Source organism: Erpetoichthys calabaricus, chromosome 2, assembly GCF_900747795.2.
Source record: "Erpetoichthys calabaricus chromosome 2, fErpCal1.3, whole genome shotgun sequence".
NCBI lineage: Eukaryota > Metazoa > Chordata > Cladistia > Polypteriformes > Polypteridae > Erpetoichthys > Erpetoichthys calabaricus.
The window spans coordinates 349,298,504-349,317,927 of record NC_041395.2 but is presented as its reverse complement, the minus strand read 5'-3'; the positions used below and the strand labels follow the sequence as shown (position 1 = coordinate 349,317,927).

General features: G+C 51.4%; 2 protein-coding genes across 2 annotated transcripts in view; one reads left to right on the top strand and one right to left on the bottom strand.

Moving 5' to 3' along the window:
• Positions 1 to 5,027, bottom strand: part of ric8a (RIC8 guanine nucleotide exchange factor A) — a 40,125-nt gene extending 35,098 nt beyond the window's left edge. Inside the window, exon 1 of the mRNA XM_028796139.2 lies at positions 4,546 to 5,027. Within this exon, the coding sequence (XP_028651972.1) occupies positions 4,546 to 4,635 (90 nt within the window). The 5' untranslated portion in view covers positions 4,636 to 5,027. The remainder of the gene's footprint in view (positions 1 to 4,545) is intronic.
• A 3,090-nt stretch (positions 5,028 to 8,117) lies between these two features.
• On the top strand, positions 8,118 to 18,988 carry bet1l (Bet1 golgi vesicular membrane trafficking protein-like). Its single transcript, XM_028796145.2, has 4 exons — positions 8,118 to 8,218; positions 15,255 to 15,346; positions 16,160 to 16,216; positions 17,401 to 18,988. The coding sequence occupies exons 1-4, from the start codon at positions 8,200 to 8,202 to the stop codon at positions 17,566 to 17,568; spliced, it is 336 nt and encodes a 111-aa protein (XP_028651978.1). The 5' UTR covers positions 8,118 to 8,199; the 3' UTR covers positions 17,569 to 18,988.
• The last annotated feature ends 436 nt before the right edge of the window (positions 18,989 to 19,424 follow it).

The window sequence follows — 19,424 nt, the reverse complement described above, 5'->3', positions numbered from 1 at the left end:
GAACGTCCCACCATCACTCTTATAACAATTCATCAATCCCATCACCGAGTCTTGCACACTAACCGTGTCATTTAATGACAAAATATTGGTATTTGGTACTGAGCTCTTCACTTGCAATGATCACCTTTGTCACGCTGTCCTGTCACACGTGTCCCCAAACAGTCGCCAGACTGGTGTTCCTCGATTATGTTGCCCTCTTTTGTAAGTTGTGCCTGCTGAGCACAAACATGTGAATGTAGCTGTAAATGTGACGCCCCCCCCCCCCCCCCCCCCCCCCCGCCACACCACACGGACCGCCTGGGAACGGTTTGACGAACACGATGAACAGTTCAGGCTTCTGCTATGCCCACCACATTCCCCAAATCCGGGGGAGGAGCTGGACCAGCAGGTCCACTTTGTGGCGTCTCCGCCTCTCGAGGTTCTGCTGCTAAAGTCCTTGTGCCAGAGAGCAGAGGACACCTTCAGAGGGTCCGGCAGTTCTCTCCTTGGTGACACATTAGGCGGCTGGTCAGAACGTGTGGCTCGTCGGCGTGCATTTCAGCTGCTCTGTGTTATAACCTGGATAGACGATCACCTGACCTGACTTGAATCTTAGTGATGACCTCCACCTATCAGACCGTGTTGGTGACAGCGTCTTAACGGACAGCTCTGCACAGCCACATCACAGGGGCAGGGGCGACGATGGGGGGGCCGCCACACATTCAGCACTCCTTACTGTCCACGAATATGATGGACTGAGCAGTTGGCTGTCGAGTGTTTGGTCAGCTGAATGGGGCACATCTGTCCACGTAGCTGACCCTGTGACTCGGTTATTTGGAGGGTCCGGTGTTCACTTCTTATTCTACCCCACTGACGAGCTCCACTACAAGGTAAGTCACTGAGCACTGGAGGGATTCCAAAGGACTGGAAAATGGAAAATATCATCCCATTATATAAAAAGGGTGACCGGGCAGAGCCAAGCAACTATAGGCCAGTAAGCTTAACGGGCACCACAGGTAAACTAATGGAAGGAATTATTAAGGAGAAGATGGAGCAACACCTGACCAGGACATGACAGTCAGTGTGTGGTCAGGAGAGGGAGGTCGTGTTTTACTAACAGGCTGGAATTCTGTGAGGAAGAACAAAAGGATGCAACCAGAGTGGAGCAGATGATGGGAGAATTCCCCTAAAAACATCTATGTAAAGCTGACCTCTGGTTATATAGCCACAAAAGAACAGCCAAGGAGGAGGTGAAGTACATCAGAAATAGTAAAGATACAGACAGTGAAATAGCAGACACCCAAAACTCACGTTTATCTGAGGTCTTCATGACTGAGGAAGTGGATAACCTGCCAGCAGTAACAGGGACTACTAAGGAGGTGCTGAGGGATTTGGAAATTGTAGAAGGAGACGAGCTGCTGAGATTAAATAGGCTGAAATCAAACAAATCACCAGGAGCAGATAATATTGACCCTCGAGTTCTTAAGGAGGTCAGCGAGTGCAGATAGAGACCCTTGACACATATTTATAGGAAGTCACTGAGCACTGGAGAGATTCCAAAGGACTGGAAAATGTCAAATATCATCCCATTATATAAAAAGGGTGACAGGGCAGAGCCAACCAACTACAGGCCAGTAAGCTTAACGGGCACCACAGGTAAACTAATGGAAGGAATTATTAAGGAGAAGATGGAGCAACACCTGGCAAGGACAGGACAGTCAGTGTGGGGTCAGGAGAGGGAGGTCGTGTTTTACTAACAGGCTGGAATTCTGTGAGGAAGAACAAAAGGATACGACCAGAGTGGAGCAGATGAGATGATTGATGTGGACTTTCAGAAAGGATTTGATGAGGTGCCACATGAGAGGTGGGCATCACACCAAAAGAAGTGGCAGTTCAGGGTGTGGGGTGCAGAATTGGCTCAGACACTGGAAGCAGAGAGTGACAGGGTGAGGAACCTCATCAGAATTGGGTGACGTTAAGAGTGGTGACCAGCAGGGGGCAGTGCAGGACCCGCTGTTATTTTTATTAGATATAAATGATTTAGATAGGAATATAAGGAACAAGCTGGTTAAGTTTGCAGATGATACCAAGATAGGTGGATTAGCAGATCACTTGGAATCCATGATATCATCACAGAAGGACTTGGACAGCAGACCAGTTTGGGCAGACTTGTGGACGATGAAATTTAATGTCAGTAAATGTAAAGAATTACACATAGGAAGTAAAAATGTGAGGTTTCAATACACAATGGGTGGTCGGAAAATCAAGAGTCCACCTTTTGAGACGGACTTAGGAGTCATAGTGGACTCTAAGCTGTCAACTGTCACACAGTGTTCAGAAGCCATTAAGAAGACTCACAGAATGTCAGGTTATATAGCGCCTTGATCTGTGGAGTACAAGTCACAGGAGGTTCTGCTTAGGCTTTATAACACTCTGGTGAGGCCTCATCTGGAGACCTGTGGGCAGTTTGGGTCTCCATAAAGACATAGCAGCACTAGAGAAGGTCCAGAGAAGAGCGACCGGGCTGATTACGGGGGGCTACAGGGGGTGAGTTAGGAGGAAAGATACAAAGAGCTGAGCCTTTAGGAGATGAAGAGGAGACCTGAGTGAAGGGTTTAAAATGATGAAGGGCATTAGTGCAGTGGATCAAGACGGTGACATTAAAATGAGGTCATCAAGAACATGGGGACACAGAAACTTGTGAAGGTAAATTTCACACAAACATTAGGAAGTTTTTCTTTACACAAAGAACGACAGACACTTGGAATAAGCGACCAAGTCGTGTGGTGGACAGGAGGACTTTAGGGACTTTCAAAACTCCACTTGATGTTTTTTTAGAAGAATTAAGTGGACAGGACTGGCGAGCTTTGTTGGGCTGAATGGCCAGTTCTCGTCCAGAGTGTTCTAATGTTCTAATGTAAGAAATGAGATAACATGGGGGCAGGATTTGGCTCGACTTTATTTGGGCACATTTAGCCGCTGCACACTTTAAAGAGTAAAGAGCACCCAAACTTCATGTATTGAACACCTCCACAGGAATCGGGTGCAGGTTTAGCATGGCAGAGTCGCATGCGTACAGCAGATAAAGACCACCGATGTCCGTTTGCTGCTTTATACTTTGGTATCATTTGCTTAATGACATCGAGGTATTCAGGACCATTTCATTTTGAACCCCCCACCTCAGGGTCTGACGTCCAGACCCTCAACCACTGCGCCACACAGCCTGCCACCCCAGGAGATGGCATCAGCTGTCACGAAAACCCGGCGTGTAAATCGGTGTCCTGAGGGGCTGGCAGTGCTGCTCTGTGGGTGCCACTTTGGCACTCGTCTTGACATGCGTGGCACCAAAGTCTGAGCGGCCATGCCAGTTCATCGGTGCGCACACTCACTTAGCCCGTGTCTCTTCTTGGCGGTCGCAATCTTTATTTTTCATGACTCGCTCTACAGCACAACACTTAAAACAGTCTGGCATCATTCATTTAACAGAAACCTGTACACAAGGGGGCACAAGGGGCACACAGCGGTCTGGAAAACATTGAGAAGACGAGAAGGTCAATAGGCTGTGAGCAGCTCTGAAGGGGACAGTTTGGGGACAATTAGTGAGAAGGACAGACATCTGGAGACAGCAGGCTGAGTAAAACAACATTAAGACACTGGTGACAGAGCCATGCAGGGGGCTTGGCACTGGGGTCCTAGCAGTAAAGGGACCTCAGTGGGCACCCAAGAGGGACCACAGCAGACCACCATCTGAAAAACACTTTACTGTACTGTTGACTGGACAGTACAGCCAGTGGCGACATTGGGGGGAGGAGGGCGTTAGCCCCTAATCTCCAAAATCCCCCTATGCCCACCTGTTCAGGGTGGCTCCTAAACGTTAGCCGTTTGCTGTTTTGATAACAGCAGCCGACAGCGCAGAACTCCAAGGGGGCACACCCTCCATCGTCAACAGCACAGAAACTCCTGGGGGGACCCCCGTCGCCATCAGGGAGTTGAGGCTAAGCCCCCTTTTAGTGCAGACGCCCCGAGTTCAGCTCAAGGATGTGTGGTCACTTCCCTCTGCTGTCTGTCCCCCTGTGTCACGGCAGTTTAGAGTTACGGGACACTTAGTGCTGCCAGGCTTGGCACCGGCGCCCTGAAATGGACGAGCAGGGTGCCTGCCATACGTACCTGTAATATTTAAGTCATTTTGTTACATAAATCCACGGCGTTTTCACACAAACGCACGTTGCGGTGCCAGACGAGTCTCGACTTCTATCGTTACTTTACAAAAGGCAGGGCTGCAAGGCGCTATACTTAAAGTTCCGCTATGCCCGCCCGACGGGGCTTTCGCTCCGTGACTGCTCTTTAAAGGGCTCGTCGTTTTCGTTAAATTTCTCGGCAGCTTTTTGCCTTTCGCTCCATTTATTGGCGATTCGTTTGAATGGGGTCAGACACACGCACGCGCGTACGCGCGCGCCCATCTCCCGGTTAAAAGACGGCATGAGCGACCACCCGCCTCTGTGCTCTCCCCACCACCCATATCCCTCCCAGATGTGCGCGATGAAAATGAACGAAGCTCCCCGTTACCTCCTTGTTGAACGCCTGCAGTGCCACCAATGCGGCATCCTGGTCTCCCGTTTGCACCGTCCCTATGATCGCATTCAGCTCCGTTTTCATTGCTCCGATCTTGACACGACACGACCGACGAGCGCTGGCAGTCCTGACGACGGGGTGTCTCGGGTGTGACTCGCCGCCGCTGTCCCACTCTTGTAGCGCTGATCCCAGGAACTCGTAAACCCCGAGGTTATAAGCTTAAAGGCGGGATGGATCACCGGGAGAGCGGGCGCTGCTGGGACTTGCAGTTTATCTGCGGTTGGCATTTGGACCACGCCCTGTGTTGTTCTGATTGGCCGGAGATAGGAGCCGTCCTACGGGGCGTAGTAAAGGACAGGCGTCACGGAAAGCGCAGCGTTGTGCGGTCCTCATTTCAATTCTTGAACGGTGGATGGTGCCGACATGTGCGACTTCTTGTCACGTATGAGCATCTCCAAGGTGACAGACTGCATCGATCCCATTGATTCGTCCAATGTGGCCTTTAGTTTTTCTCAGTGATGGCATCGTAAACAGGTTGGCATCGGCCGCTCTATGGATTCGGCTCGCAGTCGATTACCGAGCCCGAGAAGGCGCTGGCTGGCACTGCGTCGTCCACTTACCACACCTGCTTCACAGACCAAAGCTCCGCTCCCCCTTAAATCCACGAGTCACAGCTGAGGGTGGGCTGGTCGGTGCTAGCGGGGCGGTGGGCTCTTCCAAAAACGGCCGCGAGGATAAAGGGAAAACACACCTGGTCGGGCGAGTTGCTCTCCAATACTGCATTTTTAAAATCCATCCATCCATCCATTTTCTAAACCCGCTTTATCCTAAGCTGGGTCGAGGGGCAGCTTGAGCCCAGGCCTGATGAGAAGGGGTGGGGAAAGGGGGTTAAGATCCCTGGTCCCCAATGTAATGTTTTGTAAAGTGCACGGGGGAGTGGGGGGGGGGGTCTTTCTCCCCCCTTTCTTCAAACCAATGCTAATCCCCAAATGGGACAACCCCTCGCCACCTGCTGCTAAACCACAAAGGTGTAAAAATCTTTTCCCTGGGCCTGGCAGTCACCGTCAGTGCCCCTGATGGGCGCTGTCCCACCAAGCAGGAGCAAACTCTCAACTGGATGGTGGAGCATTGCAAGGTGAACATACACAACACACACAGCAGGGGGCAGCCAATCCCCCTAACATTTATGATCCAGACTGTGGGAGACACATGTAGACACGGGGAGAACATGCAAACTCCTCACAAGCAGGACCACCAAATCAGTGCACACATGAAAGCAGCATACAGACGACCCCCCAGCTAGGAGGTGATGCAAGGTGACAAAACTACTGTCATCATCAGGCTAATTGAGCCATCACTGTTTTATTTAAATGGCATCTTCACTGCTGGCCTTGCATACGACAAACGAGAATATGAGGCACAGGATACCAAGGTGGGCTCTGACAGCCCGAGGGGCCCATCCACTTGTTCCATGAAAGTGACCTGAGCCAGGCCGATGACACCTACTGATTTGCTTCAACCAGCGACTCTTCTTATAACTGACTTGTGCCACAAGCGCCATGCCTCCCCAATGGCTCACCAGATGGGTTGCTGCCACCCAGTGCACTGGGGGACTCTCTGCTGTCCTGACCTTCCAGGTGCCCAAGCCCAACCCGTGTGTCCCTGTGTGGTTGCTGCCATGGTGTCTTTCTGAGTCCATGTCCTGGCATTGGAGGGGAATGTTGCCACTCCTCTGCTGACCTTCCTTTCCAATGGTCTCCTGGTCAGACAAGACAGTGTGTCCCATCCCAGCAGGGATGCCAGTTGGTCCCACGCAATGACTTATTTTGACACTTTTGAGAAATAGAGGACTCCATTGTTAATTTGTAGTTGAGTGCCTCTCTGGCACCTGGGTGAACTGACCTGGCACAGCTGGCGCACTGCCAGGCCTAACTAATGACATTTGCTGTAATGTTGGATCATCGTTAACTTTTGATGTTAACTCTGTCATTTGAAGCCACACACAAAATTCCGACACCATATGTGCAAAAATGGACAACAACAATAAAGAAGAAGGGTTTGAACTTGTGCAGACCCCATCAGCCGGACCCCCTCACGGGATACCAGGGGTCAGACTTGCTCCTTTTCACACTAAGAATCTCTGCATGTGGAGTGTCGTTTGATGCTGTTTTAAGGTTGCTGATCATGAACGTGATTATATTGGTTATATACGATATTTAAATGACAGTTTTTATTTTGTCTGCTTATTGTTCTTGTGCCAATCCAGCCCTTCCTGCTTTTTTACAAATTACAAAACGTGTGCCTGGCGTAATATTGCGGTGTTCTGGAATCGGATTCACTGCTTTGAAAGACTTGCAGGTTAGGTGGGTTGGCGATGCTCAGTTGCCCCCGGTGTGTGTGTGTGTGGGTATGTGTGGGTGTGTTCACCGCCACCAGCCCAGGCGTTGATCCTGCCTTCCTCCCGATGTCCGCAGGTTCGGCTCCAACTCTGGATTAGCGAGTTTAGAAAATGGACGGCAGGGTGGAACACTGGAGCATTTTGAATGTTTGATTTCCTTCATCAATGAGCCATTCTGTCACGGCGGTGCGTGTGGCGTTTGTCGCTCACAGCGTCTCACCTGGGTGGTGCGCTTTGGACAGGTGGCACGTTCACGACGCGGGCACACGGTCGCGCGCTCATTTAAAGGGAATCTCTAGGGTCCGTTTTGCTCCCTGACATGTAAAAGAGGAAGATACTGAATACGAAATTTACAAACTGAAGTGGTCTCCTTTAAGGTGAATATGAATCAACAACTAATTCGTAATTTACGTATAGCACATAATGCTTCTGGGTAGGTGACGTTAAATGATCGTATTCGTTAATTATTAACATATTTAAATACCTTTAAATATGGCCTTAAAATGAGGATGAGTGTCACCATTTACTGAAAAATTATTTAGTTACATAGTGCACCCGTTGAGGGAGTAAGACACCCCCCCACCCCCACCCCCCGCCTATTATAAAAAACAGTAACGAAAGTGAGAGAAAGTACATTAAGCATTGATTTAGAAAGAAAGAAAGAAAAAAAAGAAAGAAAGAAAGAAAATTGAACCAATCAATCAATGCGCCGACAGTCCGTCCCGCGCTGAGGACGACAAGCCAGAAGCCTCTCGTGCCACCACGAAAGAACACGAAGGCCGATTCGCGCCCACCAATGGCTCGTTACATAAACACACATACTGTAAGTACTTAAGAGTGCAGCTGGGATTCACTTTCAACGTAGAGGTGAACTACGGAGTAAGATCGCTGTCCAAAATAACTCTTTTAGAAGCAAGCGTTATGAAACGCAAGCGTAACATGAAATGTAAATTCGACTTAAATTATGACGAGTTCATTTGACTGCGATCTTACTCCACCGTGAACCCCTTTTCTTATTCCGCGCTGGAGGGAGTGTCGCCTCCCTGTGGACTGTGTCACCCTTGCTGTCTTCATCACAAGCTCTTTCGCCGCGGTGGGACTCGAGGTGAAATTGGGACGAGGTCGCTTCGTAGCCCCTCAAGTTCTAATTAAATCGCGCGAGTCTTAGAAGCTCACACTCTGCAGCCCCGCCCCTTCTGCCGCTAAACGGAAGTGACGTTCCGGCCGCGTCACCAAGTTCCCCAGTAAACATGGCGGACTGGAGTAGAGGTAGGAAGTTGACACGTAACCGCTTTGCGTGATGTTTCTCGTAAGAACGGAGCAGCAGTTTTTAAAACTAATGTTGTATGTCAGGTGTGGTGTGAAAGTGCGAGACGTTCTGGTGACTTTGGCCGCCTGAGCCGCATCTTTACGGGTCTAACGCCGTCCTACCAGAGAAGTTTGCTTTGACTGTCCGGTAGCGGCAGAAGTTCAGCTGACGGAGTTGCGGAGCTCCCGTAAGTTCGAACGGCGTCGACTCCCGGGTCTGCTTACCAGCGAATGAAGCAGAGTTAGCGTCAAAATAAGGGTGGGTGGAGCCGGTGAGCGGTCAGGGACGGCGTTAGGACGTGCAGACCTACAGAGAACACAACAAAAGAACACAAAACGAAAGCAAGTGACCGCCGCCAGCGTGGCGTTTGTCTTCTCGGTGCAACGCCGACGATGTCGCTCCGTCCACTGGCTCTCGCGGTGTCGGCTGAAACCTCTGCAGGGCTCACTCGTATTATAAGCTGGATGATGGAGCGCCATCTCCGCTCAGCCGTCAAAGATGGAGCTTCTTGTTAGCGCAGGACGCGGCCTACGGGTGGTGACCGGTGACCAGCTGGCCTTCACTGGCCGTGGTGCTGTGACTCTGGGGCCTGTTAAGGATGAGCACAGCTTCTGGTCACGTCTGGACCACTGTATGTGTCACCAGGCTGTGACAGATGATTCGAAATGCAGCTGCACATCTGGTGCTCCGCCAGCTAAGGTGGGCTCTGGCATTTTGGCTGCCATAGGCAAAGGTGACAATGTCATGCCCAGAGCAGGTAGTCTTGAAGGCCGTTGTTCTTCACATGGCGGTTTGGCTGACCAGTGGGCCACAGAGAGTGTGGTAGACATGGATGAAATCAAACAGTTTGGGTCCCCTTTTGTGAGCATTGAACCGAAGAGCAGCTGGCATGTGAGGGATGATGTTGAGGGCGTCCCCTTCAAAGAGTGTCAGTGTAGCACAGTTTGTATTGCCTAAACCTACCAACCCCTTTACTGTCCCCCACAACCGCCAGCTTCACCCATGGTAGTGATGGCCCAGGACTTGCGTCACTCGTCTCTTCAGAGCACTACATGTAGCAGCACATATGAAGTTCAAATCCTTGATGGTCACCTATGAGTAAGGAGACACCTTTGAGGTCCTTGGCTCCTTCTTGACCACACAGCGTCTGATGGTGCCACCTCCGCATTGTGCCAGTCTCAGTCCAGGCTACTCACTTGTGGTAATCAGTTTTGTCACCTTGTCCCCAAACAGCCCCCAGACTGATGTTTATTCAGTTATGCTGACGTCTTTTGTGTGTCACAAATAAACTGAAATGTAAAAGCCCTTTAGGCGTAGTGTGGCGTGACCAGTGCCATACACAGTATGGGAGGTGGCACCTGCCACTCCTGTTGACATTTTAAGTGTGAATGTGGGTGTCATGAAAGAAGTAAGTTTACTTGGAGAAGACTGGCACAGGTGTGCCCAGTGATGTGGGGGCTTCAGTCTCATTGAGTGCTTCAGGACAAGGTGATGGACCGAGTGTCAGAATCAGTCTGGGCAGTGAGGTGACATGTGGCCTTCACAGACTGTAAGTGTGTGTGTGCGCAGACGTCTTGAAGGTAATCCATGAATTTACCTCTCTAATCCTGACTGTCCCTCTGCTGCTAATGACAAGTGAGACATGACAGTGACATCACAAAGGTGTCCATCACCCATTGGGATATTGGTGCCTGGTTTGTCCTGAGTGGCATCAGCTCATTTTGATACCCTCGGACATTGTGGTCATCTGAGCAAAGTGAGGGCCTCACAAGGGTGACATTTTGTGGCCGTCTTACTGCCTCACTAAATCGGCCGCACGTTCAATTTAGAACTGATGGCACAGAAAAGCCACAAAAACACGGACGGAACAGAGGATGCAAAACGGCAGAGCTCAAAGTGCACACTGGTGGGCACACTAGACAGAGACCCCCCCCCCAAGAAGACTGCAGGGCCAACTGGTCCAGGCCTTCAGCTGGAAACAGGCTGGCAGCCCCTGGCACAAAGATAACTCCATGGACTATGTGAAGGACGACATTTCTGTAGAATTCATCCAGTTGAGGGCATGGTGGCAAATCGGAGACGTGAAGCTGAGGATCAGGGTTCTATCTATCTGTCTATCTATCTAAGATGTTAAAGGACTCGGAGGAGTGGGCTGCTTATTTTGCACACACGTCTAGTGGGTCTGTACCCATCTGGCCCTTACTGGTGACATGCCACTGAACCTGGGCAGTGCCAGGTACACTGAACATCGCCGTTCTTCTGCCCATTTTTGGTGTTTGCCTTTTCTTTGACAGGGCAGTGGTCCGCTCTGGCAGTGACAGACACAAGCCCACACCGATGAGGGTGACAGTGGGGGTCAGTGGTGGCCTTTTGTTGTGTTTTGTGTCCTGCCAGGACAAGACCTGTAAGGTTGCGGTGCCCCCCGAGTTGTGTTGAATAGCCAGGTCAGTGGCGTGAGAGGCACAAACGTCGCTTAGGGTCCCGGTGGGCCGGCCGGCTGGCCCCTGCCGTTAGTCGTTCAGGTTATTGCACTTTTTTTCGTGTAGACTCGCCTTGCAGACGTGTTGAGGCCTCCTGGCTGTCCTCGCCATTCTCTGGATCTCCAGCAGTACGTCCAGTGGGGAGTTTTACTGCCACCCTCTTGAGAAAATGAAAGTAAATGATTACTAAAATTAAAAAAGCCCTTTCTGCTTCAGAGTGCCCCCCCACTGAATGATCAGTTTGAACCAGTGGGCACTTTAAGTAAAGGTCACATGCTGTTGGGGGTGGGGCTAATAGCCAGGCTGTGACCAAAGACCACACAAGGAAGGGACAGAAGGGGACACCAAATCTCAATGTTGCTGGCTGTCCCGGGAAGCACTGCTGGAGCAGGAAGTGGAATGAGTGTCACGCCACCTTGTCACCGTGTGCAGAAGGCCATCTGTCACCACTTAGGCACTGGAGGGAGGTGTGGACGTGCCACTTGAGACGAAACGTTAAACGAGGGGCCACTGGTCTGACCCCCGCGTGCCAGCCTTAAAGAGCAGGATGTCCTTATTGTCACCAGTGCCGTGACATTCTTACTTCTTGCCCAGTCCCCATCACCACGCTCTGCTTTTATTTCCGCCACTCTTTGGTGTTTTTCGTGTTTTATTCTTTCATTTCAGGGTTTCGGTTTTACGGAGAATTCATTTCTTCCAAAGGTTTTTACTTTTACTTTCATTTTGACAGACGTGTTTTTTGTTGTTTTTTTTGCACATTTCATTTTTGTTGTTAGTGACACCATTTTATCGAGGCGTTGCTATGGGCGTGGTCACAGAGCTCCTGGGTGGTGATGTCATCGGCGTGAATATACAGGGTGGGCTAAAGTGGGTTTACGGTTTGTGTGGAGAAAGCGGCGCAGGTCGGGGTTATTGTAACGACTTTATTAACACGCCGCAGTGGCGCAGACTCCGCTAAGTGACCTCACGCTGTTTCACGCACTCCCACCTCTACGCCCAGTGGTGCCCACCCCCGTGTACGGTTGGCCCTCATTGGTCCACGATTGTTCATTTAGCTGCTGCTCGTTTGTTTCATTTTATCGACTCTTTGTAACTCTCGTGTTGGCTTTGCTGCCAGACTTCTGAAATGGCGACGAGGACCCCCCCGCTGTACAAAGCTGGCTGTCCTCTTGGTGTTGACCCTCGTCGTTTGATTTCTGACAGCGTTCTTGAATATCCGCTCGGTGAGTGTAGACGCGTGTCGGGGGTCCCGGTTGATAAACGGCCGCCTTCGTACAGGAGAGTCAGCCCGGAGTGCAGGGCTCTGTAGAGTCGCGATGAAGTGAGCGGCGCCGACGACGACGTTTGCTCACAGATTTTAATATTTGTTTATTAGCTTGGCCCTGGCAGCTTAAACCGCCTCATACTTGGGGGGTTAATGGACCCCTGGACACCAAATACGTTTTGCTGCACTTTTTAAGGAAACGTCACAATTCACCAAGAAAAAGTGACATTTTAATGGAACACGTAGAGCGCAATGAGCATCCTAATTACTGCAACGCTGATCAATGAGCTGTAAAAACTACCGGAAGAATCTACTGTGATATTACAAGGGGCAAGTGACGCCATCAATGAAGTTCAGTCACTCACCGACCGCACTTTAACAGGCTGGCACTCACAGGGGCGCCAGTGGGCTGCTCACTGAATGTACGGCACGCACTGATCAGCTCTGGCCTGCTGGCACATTGCACTGGGCACCCACTGTAGCTGGCTGTGGCGGTTTAAGGGTTAAACCTCTGAGTTGTTCAGTTTCTTTCAGGTGGGGTGACGTGGTGTCAGTAGTGGGATTGGAGTCCTAGCACGGCATCGCTTTTGGAACGATAATTCATGACTTGCGCTGTGAGCACGGCGCTGTGATTGGACTCTTTACATTGAAACTGCACAACTAGCAGCCTGTCCTTGTGTGGGTCATTTGTTCCAACATGGACGATGACCTCTGGAGCCCCCCCACTCCAGCCAAAAGCCAGTCCACCCTGCTAGGGAGCCAACGCACTGTGTGTGGAGCCAACCTGCGTCTCGGACCCCGTGGAGCTCAACACTCGCTGCTTCTCCCCTGAGGCCCCCCACCTATCACCCCTGTAAATGCCCCTAGCTCAGGCCTGGACAGCGTTGGACTGCGTCTCGCCTGCTTTGACCCCTCTGTGACTCTCAACGTCCCTAAAGGACCCCTGGGTAAGGTCTGCCAGTTCTTTAGTGAAATGTGATCGGAGCGATTCTGATGGTGACAGTTAGTCGTCTCTCCGCACTGGTGGGGGGGCCCTTGGTGCTTGTTGTGGCCTCTTCCTCGGTGGTCACGAGCCAATGACTGCGACTCAATGGGTAACCTTGACCTGTCAGAGCTGCCCATCCGTCACTTTGTTTGCTTGCGTCCTCAGCTTTGTTTTTTGCTCTTTGGCGTCGACGCTCGGTTTTCTTTGATCTCCTGGTTTTGATTTCACGTCCTTCTCCCAGGGGCCTCATTTGTAAGGCTGCTGTACGCACATCGAGGGGCTCGAAATGCACCTTCACGCCTTCTGAAGCGAACGTGGGGATTTGTAAAAGAGAACTTGACAGGCGACTGTGACTCAGGCTAAATGACAAGTCGTATCACCGAGGTGTTGTCACAAAGTGCATTGACGCGACAAACACATTACACCTGTGAAGTGATGAAGATGATAGCGCCCTTTTTACAGGGCCAGGGCTGCCCGTTTGCACCAAAGACCCTCTTTTATTTTTGATTGTCCGTTTCGACTTCCTCCTTTGAACTGAATGGCCGACAGGTCAGGAGTATCCGTGCCAAGTGTCACTCTGCCATGCCTGCCTTTGGATGGGTGGGCGCTCGTGTGGTGTGGCTGTTCCTACAGTGCGTGTAAGGTGACTTGTGGTTACCAGGATGAAGAGGCCGTGCGGAGCTCCTCAGTACCCTCGTATGGCAGTAGTGAGAGTGAAGCTGCTGTAAGCGGTGACCTTCCATTAATATGCCAGCCAATCGTCAGAGCTGCCTAATTCCACATAAAAGGGCACCTCGATGCCATTTGCAGATCGGAGTCGTGGTTCTTTATTTACGCCCTCCAGTTAAACCCTGCCAGTGGTCCGCTTTGTCACCGGAGCTCGGACCTCTTTTGTTTTTAGCTCACAGCATTTACGGTGGCACTAAGCTGCTGCCACTGCACATATTTGTGCTTGTGGGTGACCCCTGCACTTTGGCCACCAAGTGAAGGGTCTTTGCATATTTAGAGACGAGAACTTCTGTCTCGCACTACGGGGTGGGCTTTGAGACGCATTTTTGTAAACCTGATTTATTTTTGACCCGAGTCTTCTGGTCCGTCCATCTCTCGCCTGCCCTGCCTTAGGCTGGCCACTTCCTTCTCGAGTTCGGCCACCTTGGGTCACCTGGCGTCTCCCACGGGGTCCCAAAGCCAGCATCCACAGAGGAGTGGCATTGCGCTGGCCTCATGATTAAAGGTGGCTGGGCTGCAGGACCACTTTAGCACCCCCGGCCCCCTCTAAGCCCTTGGAGTTTTTGTTTCCGGTGCCCTCCCTCCCTACTAAATGCTGTTGCCCGCTGAGTGTCTTTTGATTTCTCACTCAACTTTCCCTCATGCCCGTCTTTTTGCCCAGAGGACTCCCCTCACTGCTTCCTTTGTTTAACTTGGGACTCTTTAAATGGACCCCTTCTTCTACCGTCAGTGCCCACCAGCATGCCCTTGATGTTAACCAGTAATGTTTACATAGTGCCAGGCCCACCACTTACTTACTATAAAGAGATATGAAGCCAGCTGGTGATTTACCATGCCCACCTCACACTTGGCACCTTCAGTACCCCCATGTTGCCCATCACTCCTGAGTCATTGACAAAACAGCAAAACCCTTCTGAAGGGCACAGGATCGACTTGATCCCTTTATGGTGACCAACGGTGACGTTTGAGGAGCAAATGCTGTGTTTCCATCAAATTCCACGCTCAGTGCAGCACCGGCAGGGGGGCCGACAGCAGCGCCTTAGTGGTGAATATTTAAATTAAGCGACGTGAAAGCCCCTAAGTCGACAGTAACAAACGTGGAGCCCACCGGGCTGTAGGTGCGTCCGGCGTTCCACGAGTCGCAGATTTCCGCTCTCTTTACTGCGACTCTCGAGGGGGGTCTCGCCGATTTGTGGTCTCCTGCTTGTTTTCTTGACGTCACAGCCGATGGCATATCTGGGATCTTCTTGACTTTTAACTCCTGATCTCCAGCGTGAGGCCCTTGGCCTTGCTTCTGATTTTGACAGTTTGGGGTCAGACTTGTGCCCGTCATCTTCTGCTGTCTCAGTTCCATTCTCCTCCATGCTGGGTGGTGGTAGGACTGCGCGTTGCTTTGGTCTTCAAAGTGATTGATTTAGCGGCGCCCTTCCCATGTCCGGTGGGATTCGTTCTTAACGTGACCCTGTTTATCTTCTTCCTGTACCCCACACGAACACTCGCTCGCTGTCTGATTTTTAATGCTGCTCTTCCTCTTGCAGGACATGGCCCAGGGGCGGTGGATGAGATGCTGGATGCAGAGAACAAGCTTTTGGCCGATCAGCTGGCCACCAAAGTCTCTCGGCTGAAGTCGGTGAGTCACTCTGTTGTTTACAGTGTACTTGACACACGGTGCCACCTGCAGGGTGTCCCTCCACAAAGCAACCTCCAAATCAAACATGGCAGTGAGCTGAATGATCTGTAACTCCAAATTCCGTCAAAAACATACAAAGAGGAGGAGTCTGAGAAAACCGAGGAGATCATGTGGGGCTCAAGTGGTCTATGCCCAGGACCTCCAGTGCCACTGCCTGCGGGGCTCCATCCTGACACCTCATCTTTCACCCGTTGCCATGTTGGAGTCCAGGGAGGACCGCGGGGCACAGCAGCAGAGCTGCACGTCTTGTCATTTCTAGGTGATGGCATTGAAATGCCAGTCAATCTCCTGAAGTTCAAGTCTGCAAAGTGCCCTTTAATTGCCAGGTCTGAACCGCTTGAACTGTGGGGCAGGGGGGGTCCGTCAAGGAGAGGTCATGGAGGGCACTGCCCAGTAATGTTGAAGGAAGAGCAAAAGCTGGAGGGCAAAGTTAGGGTCTCTGAGTATGAAGGGAGACCCCCTGAGCTGGGCTCTCATTGGCCTATCAGGGGAAGCTGAAGATGAGATGCATGATGGGAGCCACAGGGGGTCCACATCAGAAGGCTTTTGTATTTTTCTACTCGGAGATCAGCCCTCCTGACTTGCTGGGCCAGCTTTGTTATGGAGGAGCGCCACTGTGCCACCTGTGTGCCAGACTGATGATGATGGTAGTGGTGGTGAAGTGCCCAAAGTGTGCGCAGGTTGCTTTGCTGCTTGGCAGTTCATTTCGTGGCGTGTTGTGTAACATTTGTATTTTATCTCTTTATTCTTCAGCTGGCTCTGGACATTGACAAGGAGACAGAAGACCACAACGCCTACCTAGATGGGATGGTGAGTACCTGAGCGACGGGCAGAGTGCTGCCCACAGTACTTTTAACGTGAAGGCCTACCTGAGACTTTGTAAAGAGCTCCTTGTTACTCGCTGGCCATTCACTGGCAGATTCGCCCTCCAGGTGGGCTCTTAGTGAAACTCCAGGAGAGTCTGAGCAGCGAGGAGACGAGATCAGCGCAGGCCGACGTCTTCAGTGTTGTCCGTGCAGATCTGGGCGCTGCCGTGAGGTTCAGGCCTGCGCTTGAACACAGCGTAGCAAACGGTACAATTAGCTGCCATTTGGAAATAAAGATCTTGAGCTGATGGCGAGTGACCCGAGGGGACATGACGCTTGACGTGTGCAGTCGCCTGGGGACGTCAGATCACACGACTGGGTGACGCTCGTCCCGTTCCTGACGGCCAGTGACGTGCTTTCTGATGACCACCTGATGGCTTTACACGTACGACCCATTCGGCTCTGGCTGTGGCCCTTTCGTGTTTCTTGTATTTTGAATTCATGCGGTTTCTTGCCTGGTTTCCCAGGTCTGATCACCTCGGCAGGGTGGCATCACCGATCGAAGTCCATAGTCAGATTAGAGTGGCGGCTGCGGCCTTCGTCTCGCTCAAGTGGTGCATTTGGAAGAAGTCGACATAAGAATTCCGTCCTCGGATCACGACGATTCTCTGGTGGACTCTGCTGCAATCTGATTTGAACGAGCTGAAGGTCTTTGAAATGCGATGACTTGAGGCCAATGCTGGGTGTGCGACCTTCTGTGTGATAACCGCCGTCCAGCTGAAGAGCTGCGGGGGTCTGGCGATGACTGCAGCACCCGGCGGCCGTACCCTTTTTCTAATCTCGATCAGTGGGTGATCAATTGGAGCAGCACTGGTGAAGAGGACCACTGGTGATGGCACCTGGGCGGGCTAAACGTTAATTAGAGTCTGACAGGGTTCTGTACTCGGGACATAAGGACCCTGCATATCAGTAATAGAGATCAGACAGTAGGGGGCACTAGGGGTAAGGGAGAGCCGTGATGTGCCAGTACGGACATCACTGGCGCTGGGAGCCTGTAAACTAGAAGGCCACATGGGACCCCCTGTAAGGGGTTTGACAGAGGAGGCGCCATGAAGCACAAGTCCGGGTGGCTGAGTGAACTTTTGATTTTTATTCCCACAAATGTCTTTCTGCTTCCTTACCTTTCAGGACTCCAACTTTCTGAGCACCACTGGGCTACTGACGGGCAGCGTGAAAAGGTTTTCCAACATGGTGCGCTCCGGCCGGGACAATCGCAGGCTGCTGTGCTACGTCTCCATTGGGCTCATCCTGCTTTTCTTTGTGCTCTACTTCATCGTGTCCAGGGCTCAGACCTAAAGATCTGTGCTCGCGGACGACGACGGCGGCGCCACCATGAACTGAGCTTCTCAATTCTGTGAGAGGGTCGCTCTCTTTTGTCGTTTATCAAGTAAGAAACATTAGTAACATCCAAGCCATTGTGTTCCGGGTCTGCAGCGTTGACGGGGCCGAGCAGGTGGCACCTGGCGAGCGGGATGTTGGGATTTGGTCAGAGGTGCACACGTCACTTCACGTCACGGCCTGCTGCTCCAGTCTAGCGGGTGACTGCCTCGGAGGACGGAGACCCCCAAACCCTTTTCAGCCTTTTTCTGATGTCCGTATGTGCGGCCAGTTTGTCATGGGAGTGAATGGAGGGCTGCGATGTGAACGTCTCCAGCCTGAGTTTGGGGTCCTCCTTGAACTCTTTGGTGTAACACGTGAGCTGAGGCCGCCGCTCTGCACAGGGTGACAGTCACCGAATTGGCCGGCCTTCCTAACCCGTACTGACTGTCAACTGCGCCATCGTTAAGGACTTGTAATAACTTGGCATTGGGGGAGGCAGGCTTACTCGGGGTCACGTGGTGTGGGACTTGAACCTGTGATTGGTCACAGTCGATACTCGGGGCACTCAGATTGCCAAGGTGTTCTTTTTCTTTTTCTTTTTTTCTTTCTTGAGCACAAATTTACACACAAGGAATCCTAAAACTTCATTGGTGCAGTGGCACAGCAGGCACCATAATGACTTTGGCTGGCTCTGGCACCTTTGTGTATGGGCATTCCATGCCGTACGGGTTCCATGGAGCCCATCGGGGCCTGCAGCCTGGGCTCCCATTGTCTTCAAGATTGGTGACACTGAATTGGTGTAGTCGGCAGGAGTGCCGTCTGATTCTCCTTACTTGCTAGACGGGTGAATTCTTTACTTACTGCTTCCTGCCATCTTGGTATGAACTCCTGTTGTGACCAGTGGACTCCTAGTCACCATGGATGGGCCCTTTGCCACTTTCACCGCTGCCCACAGTCCCTAGGGCTGGCAGCTCTTGGCAGAGGTGGTCAAGTGATTTGCAGACTGGCACACTATTTAGTGAGACCCCCCAAACCTCACTGTACGAGTGCAGGACACATGAGGTGACAGTGACGTGTGGTGGCGGTAGTGGCAGAGGCGCACTTTCCACGTGCTCTCTCTTAAAGAAGAGCGTATCTTTACTCCGTTTTTATTTAATTAGAAACGATCAAGTTTGGGTCGTAGAGACGCTGGCCATTTATGGTGGTCTGGATTTTAGTCCCCTCTGTTTTACAAATGTCCAAGGCCTGTGATTCCCCACAATTTGTTCATAAATCTGTTCAGGTGTATTGTGGGTAATTTGTCAGTTTTCTAATCTTGAGAGACCCCAATAAAATGTAAATTCTGTGCAGGCCTTACCAACTTGCCCAAGTTTTCTAATAAAGCCCATTTTGTGTGTTTGATGTCTTTTATCACTTGTGTGCCACACGTCCTCGTCCTTCTCGGTGTCGATGGGGTGGGTGAAGGTCCCCACACGCTGGGCCTCACAGTGACAAGTGACAGAAACAAACCCTGAAGCTGAAAAAGGGGGTGCAGGCCTCAGAAACGAGCCCCCGGACTCGCTTCACCCCGGGCAGCCGGACACCAACTCCAAAGGCAGGCTTCAGGCCCGCACAGGCCCAACAATGGGGGGGCCAAAGCTTTGAAAGTTCCAAAGATCTGAGAACCTTTGGTTTGTCCTTTTTAGAAAAAAAAGATTAATATTTAAGGAATTCAAGAAAAGGGGCACAAAAAGGGTGAGGCAAAGAAGTAACAACAACCGCAACACCACTCTTAACAAACCTGAGCCTGAATCCAGTGACCCAAAGCCACAGAAACTGAGCCTGAAAGACCA